Genomic DNA, 17600 nt, shown 5'->3' with positions numbered 1-17600 from the left:
TGCACACCAGGAGACAGCACGCACGTCACCATGAAATCAGGCAATTCTGAGCCATCATTTCAAGTTCTCAGTTTCTCTTAAATAACTATCAGACAACTACTAGCAGTTAGGCAGTTGTCCAAATCTGATTGCTGAAGCCTCACAGGTCTGAAAGTGCTGTCAGAAGCTACTAATTTGTGTGACACTTCCAGACATGGATGCAGGGCAGACCATTCACATGCCGCTGTAGGAAATGATCCTTCAGGCAACCCAGGGACTATGAATGTCGGGGTGCGTGCACTCAGCGTGCAAGAGGTGTAGCTGGTTTTGGTCTGGGGGAACCTTGTCTAGGAGCTTCAATTTTTATACGTGTTTGTTTTCTCTGTAAGACTAATACCTTTTCATCTTCCTCCCTCCATGTCACTCAAAGGCCATGCGTCACAATTGTCTTTCTTCTGGGCCAAGGAGGGCCACTGGTCTTTCCTCCAAATAGTTCTAGGGAAGGAGGGGAAAGTTGTGTGAAGGATTTCTTTACATTAGAGGCAGGACATGACTTCCTAGAAGCTATTCCAACTCCAGACCAGCTTGGAAACCTAGAATCCTTCACTTGAATCCCCTGGCATACGGGTTACAAAGGACCAGTTCCAGAGTTACGGCCCTTGAGAGCAGCTCATACGTTTATGATCGTGTTTACTGGGCTGGGAAAGTTCAGCTTTCATAGACCAACAAGGAAGCTTGCTGTAGTCCTGATCCAATGTCTTGGATTCATTCTTGCCACACTAAGCCGAGCTCAGTGTGCTTTGCAAAAAAAACTGTTTCACATAGAGAGCCCAAAGTTTTGATCTGGAATGTGTGAAATAGAAAATTCATTCCCTCCAAAAAGGCGTAGATGATTGTAAATGACTACCTCCCCACTTCCCTATTGTTATCCCTCCAGGATTGTCTCTATAGGAATATAAAGTTGCAACACTTTTTTGAGGATGGAAACCTTAGCCATTCCTGTTTTCCTTGAGACACCTCTTGTTTTGGCAAGCGCAGGCTATCAGTGGGTTTTTAGAAACTCAGAGTTTAGCTGGAATGTGTATTAAATGCAGCCTTGACCTGAGTAATTGCTCTCTCGGAAATCTCTTGCAGATCAGGTCTGCTCTTGTTAGATTATGCTATTCCTTAAAAAACATTTTAAGACTACAGGCTTGTACAATTGGCCTCGGCTAAGTCTGGTCTTGCCAACACTGAAACATAACGCAGAGCTCCTCTGAAGTCCGACCGTGTTTCCAGGGAAGCCACCTGTGAGATTCACACTCGCTTGTTCGTTCACTGCTGTGCGTGGGTAGCGCTGGGCATGCAGACCTGCCACCGCTGTGTACGACATTCCCCATCGCTGCCGTGCCTGCTGTGCAGAGATTATTCTGCCTCTGGGTGGTAGTTGTCCATGAGGACAATCAGACTGTAGAAGGGCATCTTATTTCTGAGTGTGTACACAAATCTGCTACCTGCCCATCCTTTTGTGCATCCAAGCACAGTCAACCTGCTCCAACAGAGTGGCCAAAGAACCGGAGATAAGTGTTTCTGCTGGTCAATACCTCCAAAAGGAAAATATTTCTGAATATTTGTGATGCCAGGGTGTCAGTGGCACCCATTACACAGCAGTGTTTCTACCTAAAGCCCTAATTATTCCAATGCCTCTTTCTCCAGCTGGGTGTCCATGGATACGCCTTTCTGAACACCAACAACGGCTACATCCTTTCACACCCAGACCTTCGCCCTTTGGTATGTATAACTGTAAATTTGAGAATCTGTGCTTACTTGGAAACAGTGGCTTTCAGGGATACTCCTCATCTCCTGATTTCTCATATTTTATTGAGCTGTGAAGGCTACCAGGCTCTGATATATAGGCACCCAGGAGCACGAGGGCCAGAGAAATCAGTTCTATATGCACAGATGTATATATATATACACACATGTGTATTAAATGTAAGGTAGCCTGCCTTGTCTGGTCTCCATAAGAGTGCATGTGAGGGCTGTGTTTTTATGCCCTTGCTATATTGTGGGTGCATGTGTATCTGCATCCATGCAAGGCTTTGCTGCTGGGCTGAAGAAACAATTCCCCTCGCTCAGGTGTATCTCCTACAAGAAGATTCAGCATGAGTAGCACCCCGGTCAGAGCTAGCCAGCAGCTGTAGTATTGGACATTTTGGGAATCTGAGGCTAGCAGGGTCTGGTATCACAAATCTTAGTAACATGGTAATTCAGAAACGATTTAGAGACCAGTAGGCTGTGAAGACCTTCTGGGTCTTGAGAGACTGGGCACAAGGACAATGTTTCTCCCTCGCTACCTGGAGCTCCAGACCACACATCTGTCTGTAAACACACAGCTGGCCTCGTTACCCAGATACCCAGGCACGGAACGACTTCGCATTTCACACGTGTGCCCGTCAGCACAAATCCACCAGCGCGCAGCTATAAGCGTTAGTGTGGTTACTGCCAAGAGACAGCATCACCATGGGGCTTCACAGCAGCTGTCTTCAAAAAGGTGGCTTTCCCCTGAGAGACCACAGGCATAAGTAGTCATCTCACTAGGGGAAGACAAAGGACACGTCGTGTTTCCAGGATCAGCCAAGGCAAAGCTATGCAAGGGCACTGCTTTATCCTCCACCTGAAGTTGGTCTCTCTTAGTCTGCTTCACACTTTTTCCTTCACCTGGAAGATTATGGGGAAATAGCTCTCTTGCATCAGCTAGCCCTAGCTGAAAAGCCTTCTGTTGTGTCAGTGGAGCCAAAGCCTAATACCCATCAGAAAAGATCTCCTGCTGATCTTATAGTGTTAATGGTATTGCACTCTTAGCTGTGGAGAAAAAAAACTGATTTCCTGGAGGCGAATGTATTGTGCTGATCTATTTAGAAGAATATTCTCACAAAGGAGACTGTAGCCTTTACCTGCAAGTTTGCCTGTGTTCTTGCTTGTCCCTTGCTCCTGGAACACCCTCTCCCACTTGAACTGTCCTAGCCCCACGCTGCCTGCGTAAAGAAATACATGGCACGGGATCGAGAAGGCACTCGCACCCAAATGCTGCCTTCCCAGTCAGAGAATAAATGACACATGCCTGTTTTTCAAATTAGATATAATTTCTTATCTAGTCACTTATTTGAGTATTTTTCTTTTTTTTTTTTTTTAATAAACACCAGTATAAAGAAGGAAAGAAACTGAAGCCTAAGCCAAACTACAACAGCGTAGATCTCTCCGAAGTGGAATGGGAAGACCAGGATGAAATAGTGAGTATCAGAAAGTGAATTTAGCTTTTTTTTTAATAGCTCCTTCTTTTTATTACTTTGTGTGCCTGTATGGAAGGGGCGGAGGAGCAGCAGGAGCTCCTGGATTTTTTCTGTGCCGGACTGGCGTTGACTAAGAGAGGCTAGCAGTCTACAAGAGGACAAGAACGATGCTCCGCTACAAAATGCTTGTCTTCCTTCCCAATATGAGTTTTCCTTCTAATGCAACAGGGAGGGAAAGCGATGGCAGGAGGAAGGAAGCACTTTGGAGGGTGCTCCAGGGAGCCAGTCTGCGTGTACATGGCCCAAATGCTGCCTTAATACAAAGCTGAGATAGCTTCGGAGCATGGTGGTGTCCCATGATGTTACCAGTACATGTAGTATGTGAGATATTGCTGAAGCCACTCAACTAGTGAGACCTGCAACAAGGAAGAAAGTGCATTCAAAAAGAGACTCAAGCTTGCAGTCACTATTAATAATAGACACAGAGGACAAAGGACTTCAACACTCAAGAAAAACGAGTTTCCAGAAACCTTCTTATTGTACAGGTGTGGAGGCACCGAAAACAATAGCTGACCAGAGGGAAAAGATTAGAAAACACTTTTTCTACTGTCTTTCCAGCAAAATTATTATAAAGTGATAAACAAGAAACAGCATGCACCTTAACGGCTGTACATTGCCACGCTGCACAACCAGGAAGCCCGATACAACGAGAAGGTAAAGATGTTCTTCTCAGACGAATTAGGAGAGAATAGATGCTGAAGTTACTGAGATAAAAACTGGATTTGGAGTAAGAAAGAATTAGCTGTGGGGCACATGCTTCTGGATTACAGGGGAGACTGCTGAGATACACGGATCTGATGCTATAGATATCCACCTAAACAGGTAGGACAACCAAACTGCCCAGCAAGAGGATCAAAGTAGCTGCTGTCACTAGTGCAGGCCAAGTACAAAGGGCCACACCAAAGGAACTTGGCAAGCGGAAGAGTGGCAAATTGAGAAAGGAAACGCAATGGGACTGGGTGTGAAATGTGGAAAGCAAGACAAAAATAAGAGGCTTTAAATGCAGTAGAACCAACAAGATGCAAGTTGCCCATGGCTTTGTGTGGGTTTGCTGATGTCTTCTAGGAGCTCTGCTCCCATTGTAGTTTTCTTTCTCACTGGAACCGCTTTTAGGGGGGCTCCTCTTTACCTAGTTTGCTATTTGAAAAAAAAAAAAATCCAGGAAATGAGAGAGCTTTGCTTTACTGTCTTATTTATTTGGATAGCAGGTTCCTGTCTGACCAAATAACATTGATACCTGAATGCAAATATGATGCAAAATGTAAAGTTTCTGTTCATAGGCAATCATAGTAAAACTATCCAGTGGAAAAAAAAAATGTCAAAATAGGCATGAAAAACAAAGCCACTTTGTGTTCCTGTACTGCATCTTCCAGAAGAGAGGAAGATTGCAGTCACTGAGGGTACAGAGACATTCGGTGACACGAACAGTATCTGCAGTGTGATTTCAGCAAGTCTAGAGCTCTCAAGATACACCCACTGCAGCAGAAAGCTGCCAACATTTCAACACTCAGATTTGCAGCTATGGTATTAGATCAATGACAGACTCAACATGAGTTGCAGTATAATCTCAGCAATGCTGATAAGCAGCAAATTCCGACTGGAAAAATATGCCCAAGTGCTAATGATGTGCAGTACAGCCAGCTGCTAAAAAAGAAATCTAGGGAAGGGAAGATGGCACTGCCTGCAAAATACCAATTGATGCACAGTAGTACTCTGCAGCTGGGCAGCGAGGAAGTTTGGGCTTACTTGTAAGGCAACACAGGAATATTTTCAGTGTGAGGGGGAAAGGGAAGGGTTGAGGGATCCTGCCCAGCAGCTGTCACCCAGATATTTTCTTCAGCCTTGGCAGAACCACTGAAGAAGATATTTGCCTGCAAGGACGTTGAAACTGAGTGGCAAAACCACCTGGGTGTTGTGAGACCCTCGGGTAAACTGGAAGTCTGTGTTGGCTGGGAACAAGTGGAAAAACAGGGAAAAGGGCTCAGCAGCACTCGCTGCTCGTGGTGGGGACGGCACCGACTCGTTGCCCTGGGGCAGCAGAGCTTGCTGTTGGGGTGTCGGGAACGAGTGCTTCAGTGTGCTCCAGGCCACCCCTCTGTCCAAACTCTGCTACGCGTTTCCCGAAGTGGAGGCCAGCTGTTGCCAGATGTGTCCTGCCCAAACAGGACTGAGCATTATGGGGGCTCCCAGACGCCAGGACCATAATTGACTTCTCAGTGTAGGAAAAGCTATGGAGGAAGAAGCAGCAATCCAGGATCATGGCACCAACCTTCAGCCACTGTCACCTGGGCACTGGGCACAGGAAAAGCAGCCTGCGTGCAGACTAGCTGGAGCTGAGGAGATCCAAGGAGACCTCGGATATGTGCTGCTTTGCTTCTCTACTGCCTTATGGGGCAACGAGAGATGCCTGACATTCAAGAAGATACGGATGAAGTAACGATATCTGAACTAAACCCAGAACCTGCGGAAAACGCTGCAGGCTGTCAGACCACCACAGAGAGTATGCCATGGCTCTGGGAGGAGGTCAAATGCTCTTAACCAAAACGGGGTAATAGTACCAGTCAGTGTGTTGATTTCCAAGATGTGGGCCTTGGGAAACACAAGCTTAATATTCTAGGGCTGTAAATAACCCACGTCAAACAGCCATAATAAACAGAACTGTGGCCTTGTAAAGCAAGCGGGGTTGAGCCTGGCCAGCACCTGGATGGAAGCCTGTCTCTGGAAGTAAGGAAGCAATTTGTGTGAATTAGGAAGTTCCCACTTTTTTTTTTTTTTTCTATCCAGGCTGAAGCAACAGGCTGATACACTCTGGCCAGCTGGATGTAAAGTTAAAGCCTCTGCACTTGTGGAAAAACTCCCTGGCTTGCTCTTGCAAGAGGCTGGGAGTCACTGTGAAAATCACATTTTGCCTTTGGAACCTGGATAGAATGAAGTGGTCTCCTTGCTGCCTGCCCTGCTATCATACATACAGTCTTGCTTTGCTGTGTTAAACAGCTGCTTTGGTGCACCTCAGAAGTGTTGCTGTGTGCAGCCTATAATTTATAAATCAGTTTACGTCCAAGATCTTTGGAATCAGGGAGTTTCTCAGGTGTATCTTCTTCCAGGCTCTCAAAGCACCGTGTTAATGACTTTCTGGCTGCCAAAGAGTGAAGTCTGAAACTTGGACTGGCAATTCCCTAGCTTCCAGATCCCTTTCCTTTCACTAAACAGACATATCAACAAGCTTTCATCATAAGTCATTGTTATTCTGTGTCACTTATCAGCCTGACTGAACAGGTTCTCAGTTTAAAAGAAGCAAGAAAGAGCTGTGGGGGAAAAAAACCAGTTACATTTTTCTGACAGCCCTTGTTCATTAATGAGAAGTGGCTCTGTTAACTCCTATCCTGCTCTGCCTGGAGACACTAATACTAATCTTGTTCACCTCTGCAGCTGAGAACTGCCATGATCAATGGGGAAACGGGCTACCTCTCAATGGATGTGAAGGTCCCTGTGGATAAAGGGGTAAGAAATTATCCTTCTGTTCAGGTCACACGAGAGAGAGGGGATGGGAAATGGATGCTGAAGAGCCACGAAGGATGTGATTTTAATGCTCAGCATTTCTAAGTGTGAGGATTTCATTCTTTCACCATATATATAAAACACGTGCTAAATACATAACATAGAGCATCGTTAGAAGTGCTCTTCATACCTACTGACATCTTGGAAAGGTATTGGAAACGCCTCACAGCTCCCTGCTTTGTCCAGGCAAAGCCAAAAAATATGTTGTTCATTGTTTATAGGGCTGTGAAATGAATCAGAAATCTTAAAGAGTTTAGAATGGGGAAAGACTATGCTGGGCTGACCTAGACAGAAAGAGGTTTGGAGGCTATTTTGCAACTCCCTTTCCCTACCCAAAAACACTCATGAAAACTTTGTCCCTCACTCTGTCAGAATGTGATTTTCTTTATCCAAGTCCAGGATTAAATTTCTATGCAAATATTTACAGATGTTTTAAGAAAAGTCCTAGTGAAATGGAGACTTTTGAACATTCCCTACCAGGTCTAATGTAGGATTATTCATCTTCCTGTGGAATCAGTGCAAAATTGTCTTGTACATTTAAGTGCACTGGCATTTTTTTCATTCAGGTTTCTTTAACTCTCCTAAAGATTTTGGCCTTCATCATTTCCTGTTAGGAGGTATTCCAGAGTCCTGCAAGTTACACTGCCCAGAAGTCTTCCATATTTCAGGAAAACTTTCCATCTTTTATAAGAGAGCGTTTTTTTCAGCGACCAGGCTGGTTGAACAGCTCCCATACTAAGCCACAGCCAGCACCAGTTCCAATGAAATGACTGTTCACAGCCACTGCTGACTTGATGCCATTTCCTAATGAAGACATCCCTCCGTTTCCTCTGAATGGTTGTACTGCCAGATCCTGTAACTCAATTCTCTTTGTCTATTCCCGGTGTTTGCAACTGTCAGGTACCTGCCAATGGCTTTGCCTTTCCTCTCTTGGGTATTGTAACATCCACGTTCAAAATTCTTGCACATTTTTAGTCCAAGCACTTCAGCAATTATTTTTGTTCCCTTTGTCTCTTGTATCATTTCTGGTACACAAGTAGCAGGGCTCCACTCAATTATTCGAGCACGGTTTCCCTGTTGCTCTGCAAAGAGCATCTGTTCTCTGCAATAGGATATTTCTGAACAGGGAGCCTCAAATCTCCTTTCTGCTGTCCCTTCAATTTTTTCTCCTTCCCATGGCTGCACCAGAACAGCCACCTTGGTTTCCACGTTTCTTAGCTATTTTTTCCAGTTGCCGTTTTTCCATGTGAATCCCACGCCTTTTTGTCCAGCCTTTTTAATTTTTAGGGCTGTTGGGACTTTTTCTCAGTATGCAGAGAAATGTTGCTTTATTTTGTCTTACAGATCACTGTACATAAGGGCTCCTAAAACAGAGTCTGTCTGCTCCGCTTATTAGATCTTTTTCCCTCGCTGCCCTATCGTTTACTGTTTCTTTTTGTTTACAGTACTGCAGCTTGTTCTCACTCCACGTCTTATTTAAGCTCACTTTTACTGATTCTTCAGAATAAAATTTCCTGAGAAGCTGTTTCAAGTGCTTTGTATAAACCGAGATGCATTGCATATCCTTTATTCCCTTCATCCATTACCTGCGTTATTCTGTCAGAAAAGCAATCGGGGTTTTCCAGCAAGATCTATTCTTTGTAAGACTAGATTGCTTATTTTGCTAGTTTAACCTCTTTCTCTATCTCTGTGCACCCTCAATAACGTTTCTTCTGAGTCATCCAGAGACACCTTTTTAGTTCAGGATTTTAAGGACATCTCTCTGCTCTCCTACCCGGGGGAAAAAAAAAACAAAAAACACAAAAAGCAGCCTTGGTAAGAGATATTACCTGTTTTATTCTGCAGCTCTGCAAGCCACAGGAAGCATAATAGGAGACTGAAGCTGAGTATGTGACAGTTTTACTATTATCAGAATACACATGGAACCGGGACCAGAAGCGAAACTTAGCAATTCCCACTGGTACTTGGCTAGCTGATGAAGCAGAGCAGCGTTGAAACAAAGAAAGTGCTGACAAAGCCTTGAAACAAAGAGAACGAGGCAGTGAGACAGCAGAGAGATGGGCTGAGTGAAGGGGATGGAAATTATTCCGTCAGCCACGTAAACGTGATTCCCCAGGTTGATCTCAGGAACGTATAGAGAGGGGAGGGAGACAGACATGGAAAAATAAGGACCAAAAGACAAGGGGTGGTTGGTAGAGAGATCTGATGGCAAAACTGCCTTTGCTTGCAGCTAGGGGACAAAAGGGTTGTGACTGTGAAAGCAAAAGAGCGAGGACACGGGTAGAAAGTGTGGCAGACCACTGATAATGGCACTAGCCAGGAGTGACTGCCTAGCAGAGTGACAACACCAAAACTGGAATTACATGTGTTCCCAGTCCGCTCCAGGGTGCTTCTGCTTCCCTCTCTTCCCATGGATGAGTGGTGGTACGTCCAGCTGCCTTGGGGAGGGCTGGCCACCCATCCCCTCCCCTTGCCTAACGAGAGGTTTGCCTTCCCTCCCACAAGGCACCAGTGCCAAGTGGCTAGGGGGGTGTCATGGCACTTTTGGAACATCTTGGCTCAGCAAAAGGCTCAGACATTGCTGCTCAGCAGTACACGATTGCCATGCACGAATAGAGAAGGGAGGGAAGGGGTTGAGCCGTCTGCCACCTCCTCACCTACCAGTAACCTCCATCCCCATCAGTCCATCGACTGTGTGCACAAACTCGGGGCACGCTATGGATCTGGCGCTGGCTCCCGCTTTGTGCCTCGTTCCACTTCCACTCCTGCATGGCTTCAGCAGGTTAGAGCAGGCACGATTTTCCCAGGGGAACACTGACTTTTCTGTGTTCGCTCCCTGTCTCCCACACACATCCTCTCACCTCGTTTTCAGACTGGGGCTCGGATTTTAAACACATTAGAGTTCACATACTGGCATAAGGATTGGATAGAAATTTTCCAAAAACTTTTCTCCTTTGGAAAGGTGTTCCACTGAAATCAACACTTTCCTACAGGAAAAGGCCAGTCTGGCAAGCAGCTGAACTTCTCAGACAGCTTTCAATAACCTGAAATGTCTTCAGTTGAAAAGTCAGTCTGAAAAAAACATATTCATGTGAATCAAAATGGCTTGGATTTGAATCAGTGCTTTTGTTTAATTTGAAAATGTAAATAGTTTCTTTTACTGACTTTTTTTTAAAAAAATGGCATATGTTAACGTTTTGTCCCAGCATGGCATGAAAGCAAATGTCAGGAATCTCAGCATTTCCCACAGGAGTGGGGAAACTTGGCACTGGCTGCCCACCCGTGCAGTGGGTAGGTTTGCCATCCTGCCTCTCCTCCAACCCCACCTCTCCTTCCGACCTGCCCCACCGAGCCCCTTCTCCTGCTTGGGATGATGATGATGATGTGGAAAGCCATGAAGGTTGTTCTGTACAGCAAAAGAGCAGCAGGGCCCCAGCACGTTGGCTCGGAGGGTGCGAGAGGGTGGGCAGCGTCCCCCCTCCCCTCCCTGCAGCCTGTGCAGGAGCCTTAGAGCAAAGAAGGGTTTAACTGAAGCCCTAGGTGGAAAAACAGAGTGGCTGGCTGGACCTTGAAAGTCACAAGTTGCTGAATGTGCTGAATACTGCACATCCATCCCCACCTCCAGCCAGCGCTAGCAGGGTGTGAAGTGTTGATAATGATCAACTGCTTTTGCTTGGCTTTGGGGACACCTGCCCCAGGTCCCCATCATCACTATGCCTTGGTCTGTCGGAAGGTCTCTCACTTTCTTTCTCATGCTTTTATTCCAGAAACGAGTTCTCTTCCTCACCAATGATTATTTCTTCACGGACATCAGTGGCACACCCTTCAGGTGAGCGAGGACTCGCATGGCATCAACACGGTGTGTCAGAAGTCTCCCATCAGGGACAGCAAATTGGTCTCTTTTCTTCATCAAATTGGCTGTGACTCCTCAGTGGAGCAGTGTGAATAACTGAGTTCTTTGTTCCTATAGCAATTAAAATATTGTTTGGGGTCAACTCAAAAGGAACTGTAAGATTTATCTGAAGTTCAGAGTCCAAAGGCTATACCTTAGGTGAAGCATGTTTCATTTCAGAGAAATGAGGCTTCTTCCATTTTCAGTTCCACTGAATATATCTCATGTTCTGGTATCTCGCTCTAAACAAAACATTCTTATGAACTGAAAATTAAAAAAACATTACATAAGAAATCAAGAAATAAGTTTTTTTCGTGGTTTTTCCTGAGCTGAAACAGTTCGAAATTGGCACAGATTTGAGAAACGTTGTTGTTGACCTGAACCTACAACGTTGACCACAGAAATTGTCACCAAAAATGCCTCATAGCTCTACAGACAGGTTCCTTAGCCTCTTGTGCTGAAATTGGATCTCACTTAATCCTCTTTTGATGATGTTCTTTTCTTTAATGGCTGTGGAGGGAGTTAATGTCTTTAAGGGTTGTAATTGCAGGGAACGCAGTGTCATGTTTAGGGATTACACCTCTCCTTGCTGACAAGCCCTGTTTTCCCTCCCGCCTGCAGCCTGGGTGTTGTGCTGTCCAGGGGACATGGGGAGTACATTCTGCTGGGGAACACTTCAGTGGAAGAAGGTAGGTTGATCTGAAACAGCCACACTGTCCCAAGGGACAAGGTAGCTACTCTGAACTGCACTGCTTCACGTCTTCTTCACAGCTTGTATCTGTCTGTCTGCTGCCCAAATGAATCATAAAATCATGGAATGGTTAGGGTTGGAAGGGACCTCAAAGATCATCTAGTTCCAACCCCCCTGCCATGGGCAGGGACACCCTCCACTACACCAGGTTGCCCAAAGCCTCATCCAACCTGGCCTTGACTCTATGTATTATCTGGTTTCAGGTTTGCACGACCTGCTCCAGCCAGACTTGTCTTTAGCGAATGAATGGTAAGTGGAGGAAATCCTGTCAACGACTCAGGACTTTGTCATGAGATTTTGGCAAAGTTCCCAGCAGCTTGGCTTTAGTTCACCCCCCTCAGTGGCCTAGAGAAAGAGAAGTGTTGTTCAGGGGCTATACCTGGGAAGACCTGATTGTCTCCAGGCCGTTCAGTTCCACCTCTTCCTTTGGGAGATCCCACCAAGGCCTGGCACATCCATCTGCTAGGAAGCATCTCCTGGGATTTATCCTCAGTTTTCTGTGCTCAAACTAATTTTGTTCCTCCTTGTGTTGCTCAGAATTGCGCTACAAAACCTACAGTATGTCAGACCTGCCAGGAAATTTTGTTGCAAGCTTAGTGAGAGATTGAAATGTTTTTTTTTAAATCCTAGCTTCATTCTTCTGAATGAGCCTAGACCTAATTTGTAGTGAACATGGAGGTGATTTATGACCCCTGTTCCGATAGCAAGCATAATTTATGGTTTTGCTTGGTTTGGATATGAACCAGGGTGAAGCATGGCACTTTCCATTTATTGCTGTGAGGTTTGGGATTTTCATGAACCCAACAGTCAGTTACACCCGGGCATATGAACCCAGCTTGTATCAAAGCCAAAATAACTATATTCAAGAAGCCCCGCAGCCCTTCACACCTCTCATTACGCTGTCAGCTTTCTCAGGCAGCTCATCTGAGACACAGTGACTTCTCCTTCTACTCCTAACTTGGGGTGTCAGCTTACCACACTTTACATATTCATTTCTCTTAGACTTCTCTCATAAATCACTCCTTTCAGCCCCTTTATGAGTTGTAGTTCTCTCTCATAACCCCTTCCTCTCCCTTGCCCTGACAACGAAGCGGTCAAAATTGGAAGCAGGATTAGAAGACTGGTTTCTCCTATAATGCAGAGCACTTGTAATACATCTTCTCACTTCTCCATAAACTGTGTCCTGAGGTTCCTGCAGCTGTGTCCCTTTGGGACAGCTTTTGTTGCCACTGTATCATACTGCCAGATTATTCCTTATTTCACATTTTATTTCTCTGTCTCTTGCTTTTTCTGCTCCCAGTCTGCTCCTACTCACATTGCACATGACCCTCTGCTTTTTGGGTCTCCCCATCACATTGTTGTTGTTTATATAGACAAGGTAAACATCTTACACAACATGTAATACAGATCACTGCTGGAAGGATTTGGGACTGCTGTGTTGCATTGGGAGCTTATGCTGGAGAACATAAGACCAGCCCTACTGAGCGCAGCAGTCAGATTAATTGGTGATGGGTTTACTGGTAGGGTTTGCCCTACAGCCACTTTCTTAGATTTCGAGTGGGCACGGCCTGCAGCAGCGGCAAAATCTTTGCAGCCCAAACTTTCTCGCTGAATTTTGGCTTGCAGTTATTATTTTTCAAGAGCATTTGCTTGACTGTGGTTTCTCTTTGCCCTTGCGGGCTTCTGCTCTCCTCCCACCAGGATTTACTGTATCACTGACATTGATCCGGACCACCGGAAGCTCAGCCAGCTGGAGGCTGTGATCCGTTTCCTCACTGGAGAGGAACCTGACCTGGAATGTGAGTCCCAGGCACCAAAAGGGCCCTGCTGGGGTTGTCCTGTACCCATCAGAGGGGAGAGGGGACTGTGACAAAATGACTGGTGTCAAACTGAGCTCCTGTGGCACTCGCTCACATGGGAAAGATGGAACTCACGCCCAGCTTAATTCACAAGTGGAAATGAGCTGAGGATCTGCTTCCTTGTCTCCATCAGATTTTTTTTTCCATTTCAAAGCTGTCACATAACTCGGCCTTAATGAAGGTCTCACCATAGGAAATACGGAAGGTGAAAGGCTTGAACGGAGCTTGGTGGGGGCTGCACACCATGTTTAAGACAGACTGATCAGCTGGGATAGAGGGGTGATGGCAGGAGGAGCCGGGAAAGCTGCTGTGACTACTCTGCTCCCAGGGTCCCAGCCAGCATCCTCTGAGGGCTGCATGGTGCCATCTAGACAGATGGGTTCTTTCAGAACAAAGATTATTAATTTTGTTTTCCAAACACAATTGGTAACTGATCTGGGGGAAAAAATGGTTACAGAATTACTCTCCTGCTCTCCCTGCTGCTCATCCCTTGCACCAGGCCCTTTTCTCCAGCCCACATGTAGCTACACAAGCGGCTGATAAAGCACCACTGTGGAGGGGGATCTCTGTCCAGGGGGTAGAGGTGGGCAGCTGTGCATGGGAACTCCCTACAGCAATTTAGCTTTAGGATGTCCTTCAGTCCACTTCGCTCTCCATGGCTTCAGCCCCCTCAGTTGTGCCAAGCACAAGCTTTTGCATGTAATGCTGCACCTGAGAGGCACAGACCTTTGGCATGAGGATGGGAATCTCTTAAAACTAAAACCAAATGTAATTCAATAATTGTTCCTCTCTTGCACAGTGTGAGCAGACCCCTCCTGACTGTGTTTGGAGGAGGCTGAAAAGAGGACATGTATTAGTTGAAGAGGTCAGGGAGGAGGAGGAAAGTTTCAGGAGAGCTGACTGTGAGAAACATGCAGATTTGGAAGTGCTATGGAGGAAAAACAAATAGGATTTGGATGCATCCTGGACATGTGGGGCCTGGGGAGGGAAAGATCTGCTGGTGAGCTCTGCTTTTGAGGTCTGAATGACAGCAAGGATGGAGAAATGGATTCTCACAACTGTGACAAAGAAAGGAAGAAGAAAGTTGGGAGAACCTGGGAGAAAATATTAAGGGAGACCTGGGACTTCAGTCCAGTAAGTGGAGGCAGAATCATAGAATGGTTTGGGTTGGAAGGGACCTTAAAGATTGTCTAGTTCCAACCCCCCTGCCATGGGCAGGGACACCCTCCACTAGATTGGGTTGCTCAAAGCCTCATCCAGCTCCATCTGGAACAGCACTGGAAGGGGTGTACCTGCAATATGATAGCCATAACATTCTCATAGCACGAAATGAATGCAGGCAGGGCAACACAGAAATGAAGCAGCTCAAATAAACGAGATCTTAAGAGTGTGCAATTTAGCACATGGCATATTTGAACCTTCCTAAACACCTCTCAGTCCCAGTCTAGGCTGGACTAGACTGGTAGCCTAAATAAACTTGAGCACCTGGGGAAACCAGTACAGGACAGCAGGTCCTGTTCTCAGCCCTGCAAGTGGAGGTCAGACATTTGGAGAGGGACATATCTTTCTCTCTTTCCTGATTCTTGTTCTCTCTTCTTCTTAGGTGATGAGGAGTTGGTCCAGGAAGTGCTGTTTGATGCAGTGGTCACTGCACCCATGGAGGCCTACTGGACCACACTAGCCCTCAATATGTCCATGTAAGTCTATGAGAAATAAATATGAGTAAAACACCATTGAAGATGCATCTCCAGATGTTATGGCCTTATGCAGTGCCTGAAACAGTCACGATCCTTGCACAGCACATAAGAAACTGCAGAAATAGCTCAAAAAGCTGATAGAAATAGCTCAATAGCTTTAGAAATAACTCAGAAAGTGTCTCTCAGAAGTGGACTCCAGCAGGTCCTTCTCAGGGGAGCCTTTAGTTTGGTGAGTTTGTCTGAATATCAGTGGAGGAGAGCAGTGCTCCAGATGTGTCACTGCAAGGGGTGTTCAGCACCAGTTCTTTGCAGCCCCTAACTCAGATGGACTGCATTTGTCTCTGTAGTTGGTAGAATTTGGTATCTCGGGGCACCTGAGACCATTTCAGTTTCAAGTTACCCTGAGTTATTTCTGCATGCATCAGTTATCCCTTTGGATGGAAGCTGTGTGGTTTGGCTTGACTTCCTATACGACTGCAGCAGAAGTTCCATCCCAGGTGGCAAGGAATCTGCTTCCTTACCAGCAGCAAAGAAAAGGGAGTTCCATCTTGTCTCTGCTGGTGATGTCTTCAGATTAAGCCTCAGGAAGGGGGTGGACAGGCTGGCTTCAGTAAACAACTTTCTACTTTATCATTTCCAGAGAGTCACCTTTCGCATGTAGTATTTAGTATCACGTCACACAGCTCTACTTTCAGCAGACAAAATGCTCCTTACACAGATGCGTGACCACGGGACTACTGCCCGTGTTTCAGTTACCAGTATCCTCACCACTAACAAGAGCTTGAGCCAACGGCAGGCAGCCTGGAGCAGGGCTAGTAGGGGGAGAGGAGTTTATGGTCTGCTTACAAAAGAACTGAATGAGTCAACTTCAAAGGTGTGAATCTAGGTACAAGTCTAAGCCAATTGTTAGCCACTAACAACCTGTGGCCACTAGCAGGTAGGAGCCAGTGTCACTCCTGGCGTGGATGGGTTATATTGCAAATGAACTCGGGACCACATCTCCAGGTGTGGCCTCTGGCTTGGAAGGTCCTCACTCTGGGGCAGGGAGATGGCTATTCTTCTGAGAACTGTTTGCTTCTGCTTGTGTGTTTCTGTTCCACAGGGAGACTGAGGCAGGTGTTGAGATGGCATTTCTGGGCACGCGGGCTGGACTCATGAGGAGTACCCTATATGTGGGCTCTGAGAAAATTTCCAACAGGTAAGACCCTAAACTGCCCCAAGGGGTTTCTCTCAGTGGCTCGGAAGAGGCAGCATGAAATCACCACCAGTCTTAGAAATGTATTTGGGGAGGTAGATAAGGAAAGGAAAGAAGCAACACCTGGGTGGCATGGGTGCCGATTTACAGAGTTGGGGTAGTAGGGGTGCTTTGTCATCTTCTGGTCTTTTTGAGTTTTTCTTAAAATAGTGTCCCAAAGTGTGCATTCATTTCAATGAAAACCTTCAATCATTCCCTGACTTCAGTCAGCTAACAGAGGAAATGCCCGCAGTTACTTTTTATCCCCAGGACCATTTCGCAGTGCAGAGGTTCTACACTCCGATACCCTGGTGACATTCCAGCTCGTCTGGGTTTGCTCTTTCTGTCTCAATTCCTCTACCAGGCTTATTTTGTTCTGCCTCTTACAGTGCTCACATCGCAGTGGTATCCCAGTGCCTTCCAGTGAGGCATTAAGTGATGTGACTGACATCTGTCATATATGATTCACTCTCTTGTCCTCTCCCTCAAGGCAAAAGTGTGCATTCAGTGGAAAGTTTTGACACGGACAGGGTATAGTTTGCATTTTTATTGCATTTTGGATACGCGAGCTGGTGCACACTGCTGTAAGAAAGGACAGGTCGCAGAGGCACACCAGCAGATGGAGCAGAAGGGGACGGTGTCGGTGGTGGTCCTTAGCTTCTTGGCAGCTGTTTTTCTGTCTCTGAGTTCTCCAAACACGAGTCATATATTCAAGGCAGAGAGCTTGGTTGTGGCCGACACTGTCAGCCACACTTTTGGTGATTTTGAGTCAGTCTGGGCAAGTCAGAGTTACATGTGAAACCAGCGTGTGCTACAGGAGATTGGTATGATGATTCCCATTCCCCATCCCACACTGCTCATCGGGAGCATCCGTCAGCGCTTTTGAACAGCTGCAGTCACCACACTCCGGTGACAGACCCCCCACATCCCACCAGAGGCGCTTCTGCAATCCCCGGGAAGGAAGGAACCCTATCAATGCAATGAGTAATTATTAAATCAAAATACACAGCAAAACAAGAGCTTGGGATTAATTGTCAGGCAAGGCGCAGGGACCTCCAGGGAAGCCGGCGACCTGATTTTCACGAGGTTGCCCTGTAACCTGCCAAAAACCCCCCGCGGGGCAGCGGGAGAAGGCGGACATCTCCCCTCCCTCCCTCTCTCCCCAGGCACGGGGCTCCAAAGGCGGCGGGAAGCCGCGGCAGCCACCGGCAGGAGGTTGCCGGCCCGCGGCTTCCCCTCGCCCGCCCTCGGGGCCGGCGGCGGCGGCGACGGGGCAACAGCGGCACCTGGCGGGCGGC

General features: G+C 46.6%; 1 protein-coding gene across 2 annotated transcripts in view; it reads left to right on the top strand.

The window, feature by feature from the left end:
• The window catches only part of CACNA2D4 (calcium voltage-gated channel auxiliary subunit alpha2delta 4), a 126007-nt gene that overhangs the window by 37499 nt on the left and 70908 nt on the right, over nucleotides 1-17600 (top strand). For both annotated transcript variants that reach the window (XM_086610630.1, XM_086610631.1), the window contains 9 exons: nucleotides 1675-1749; nucleotides 3165-3251; nucleotides 6741-6812; nucleotides 10637-10698; nucleotides 11383-11450; nucleotides 11716-11761; nucleotides 13214-13311; nucleotides 14975-15068; nucleotides 16171-16266. In XM_086610630.1, coding sequence (XP_086466756.1) covers nucleotides 1675-1749; nucleotides 3165-3251; nucleotides 6741-6812; nucleotides 10637-10698; nucleotides 11383-11450; nucleotides 11716-11761; nucleotides 13214-13311; nucleotides 14975-15068; nucleotides 16171-16266 — 698 coding nt within the window. The remainder of the gene's footprint in view (nucleotides 1-1674; nucleotides 1750-3164; nucleotides 3252-6740; nucleotides 6813-10636; nucleotides 10699-11382; nucleotides 11451-11715; nucleotides 11762-13213; nucleotides 13312-14974; nucleotides 15069-16170; nucleotides 16267-17600) is intronic.

This window comes from Tauraco erythrolophus, chromosome 4 (genome assembly GCF_009769465.1).
Source record: "Tauraco erythrolophus isolate bTauEry1 chromosome 4, bTauEry1.pri, whole genome shotgun sequence".
Lineage (NCBI taxonomy): Eukaryota > Metazoa > Chordata > Aves > Musophagiformes > Musophagidae > Tauraco > Tauraco erythrolophus.
The sequence above is the reverse complement of the archived record's forward strand: the minus strand, read 5'-3'. Positions and strand labels throughout refer to the sequence as shown.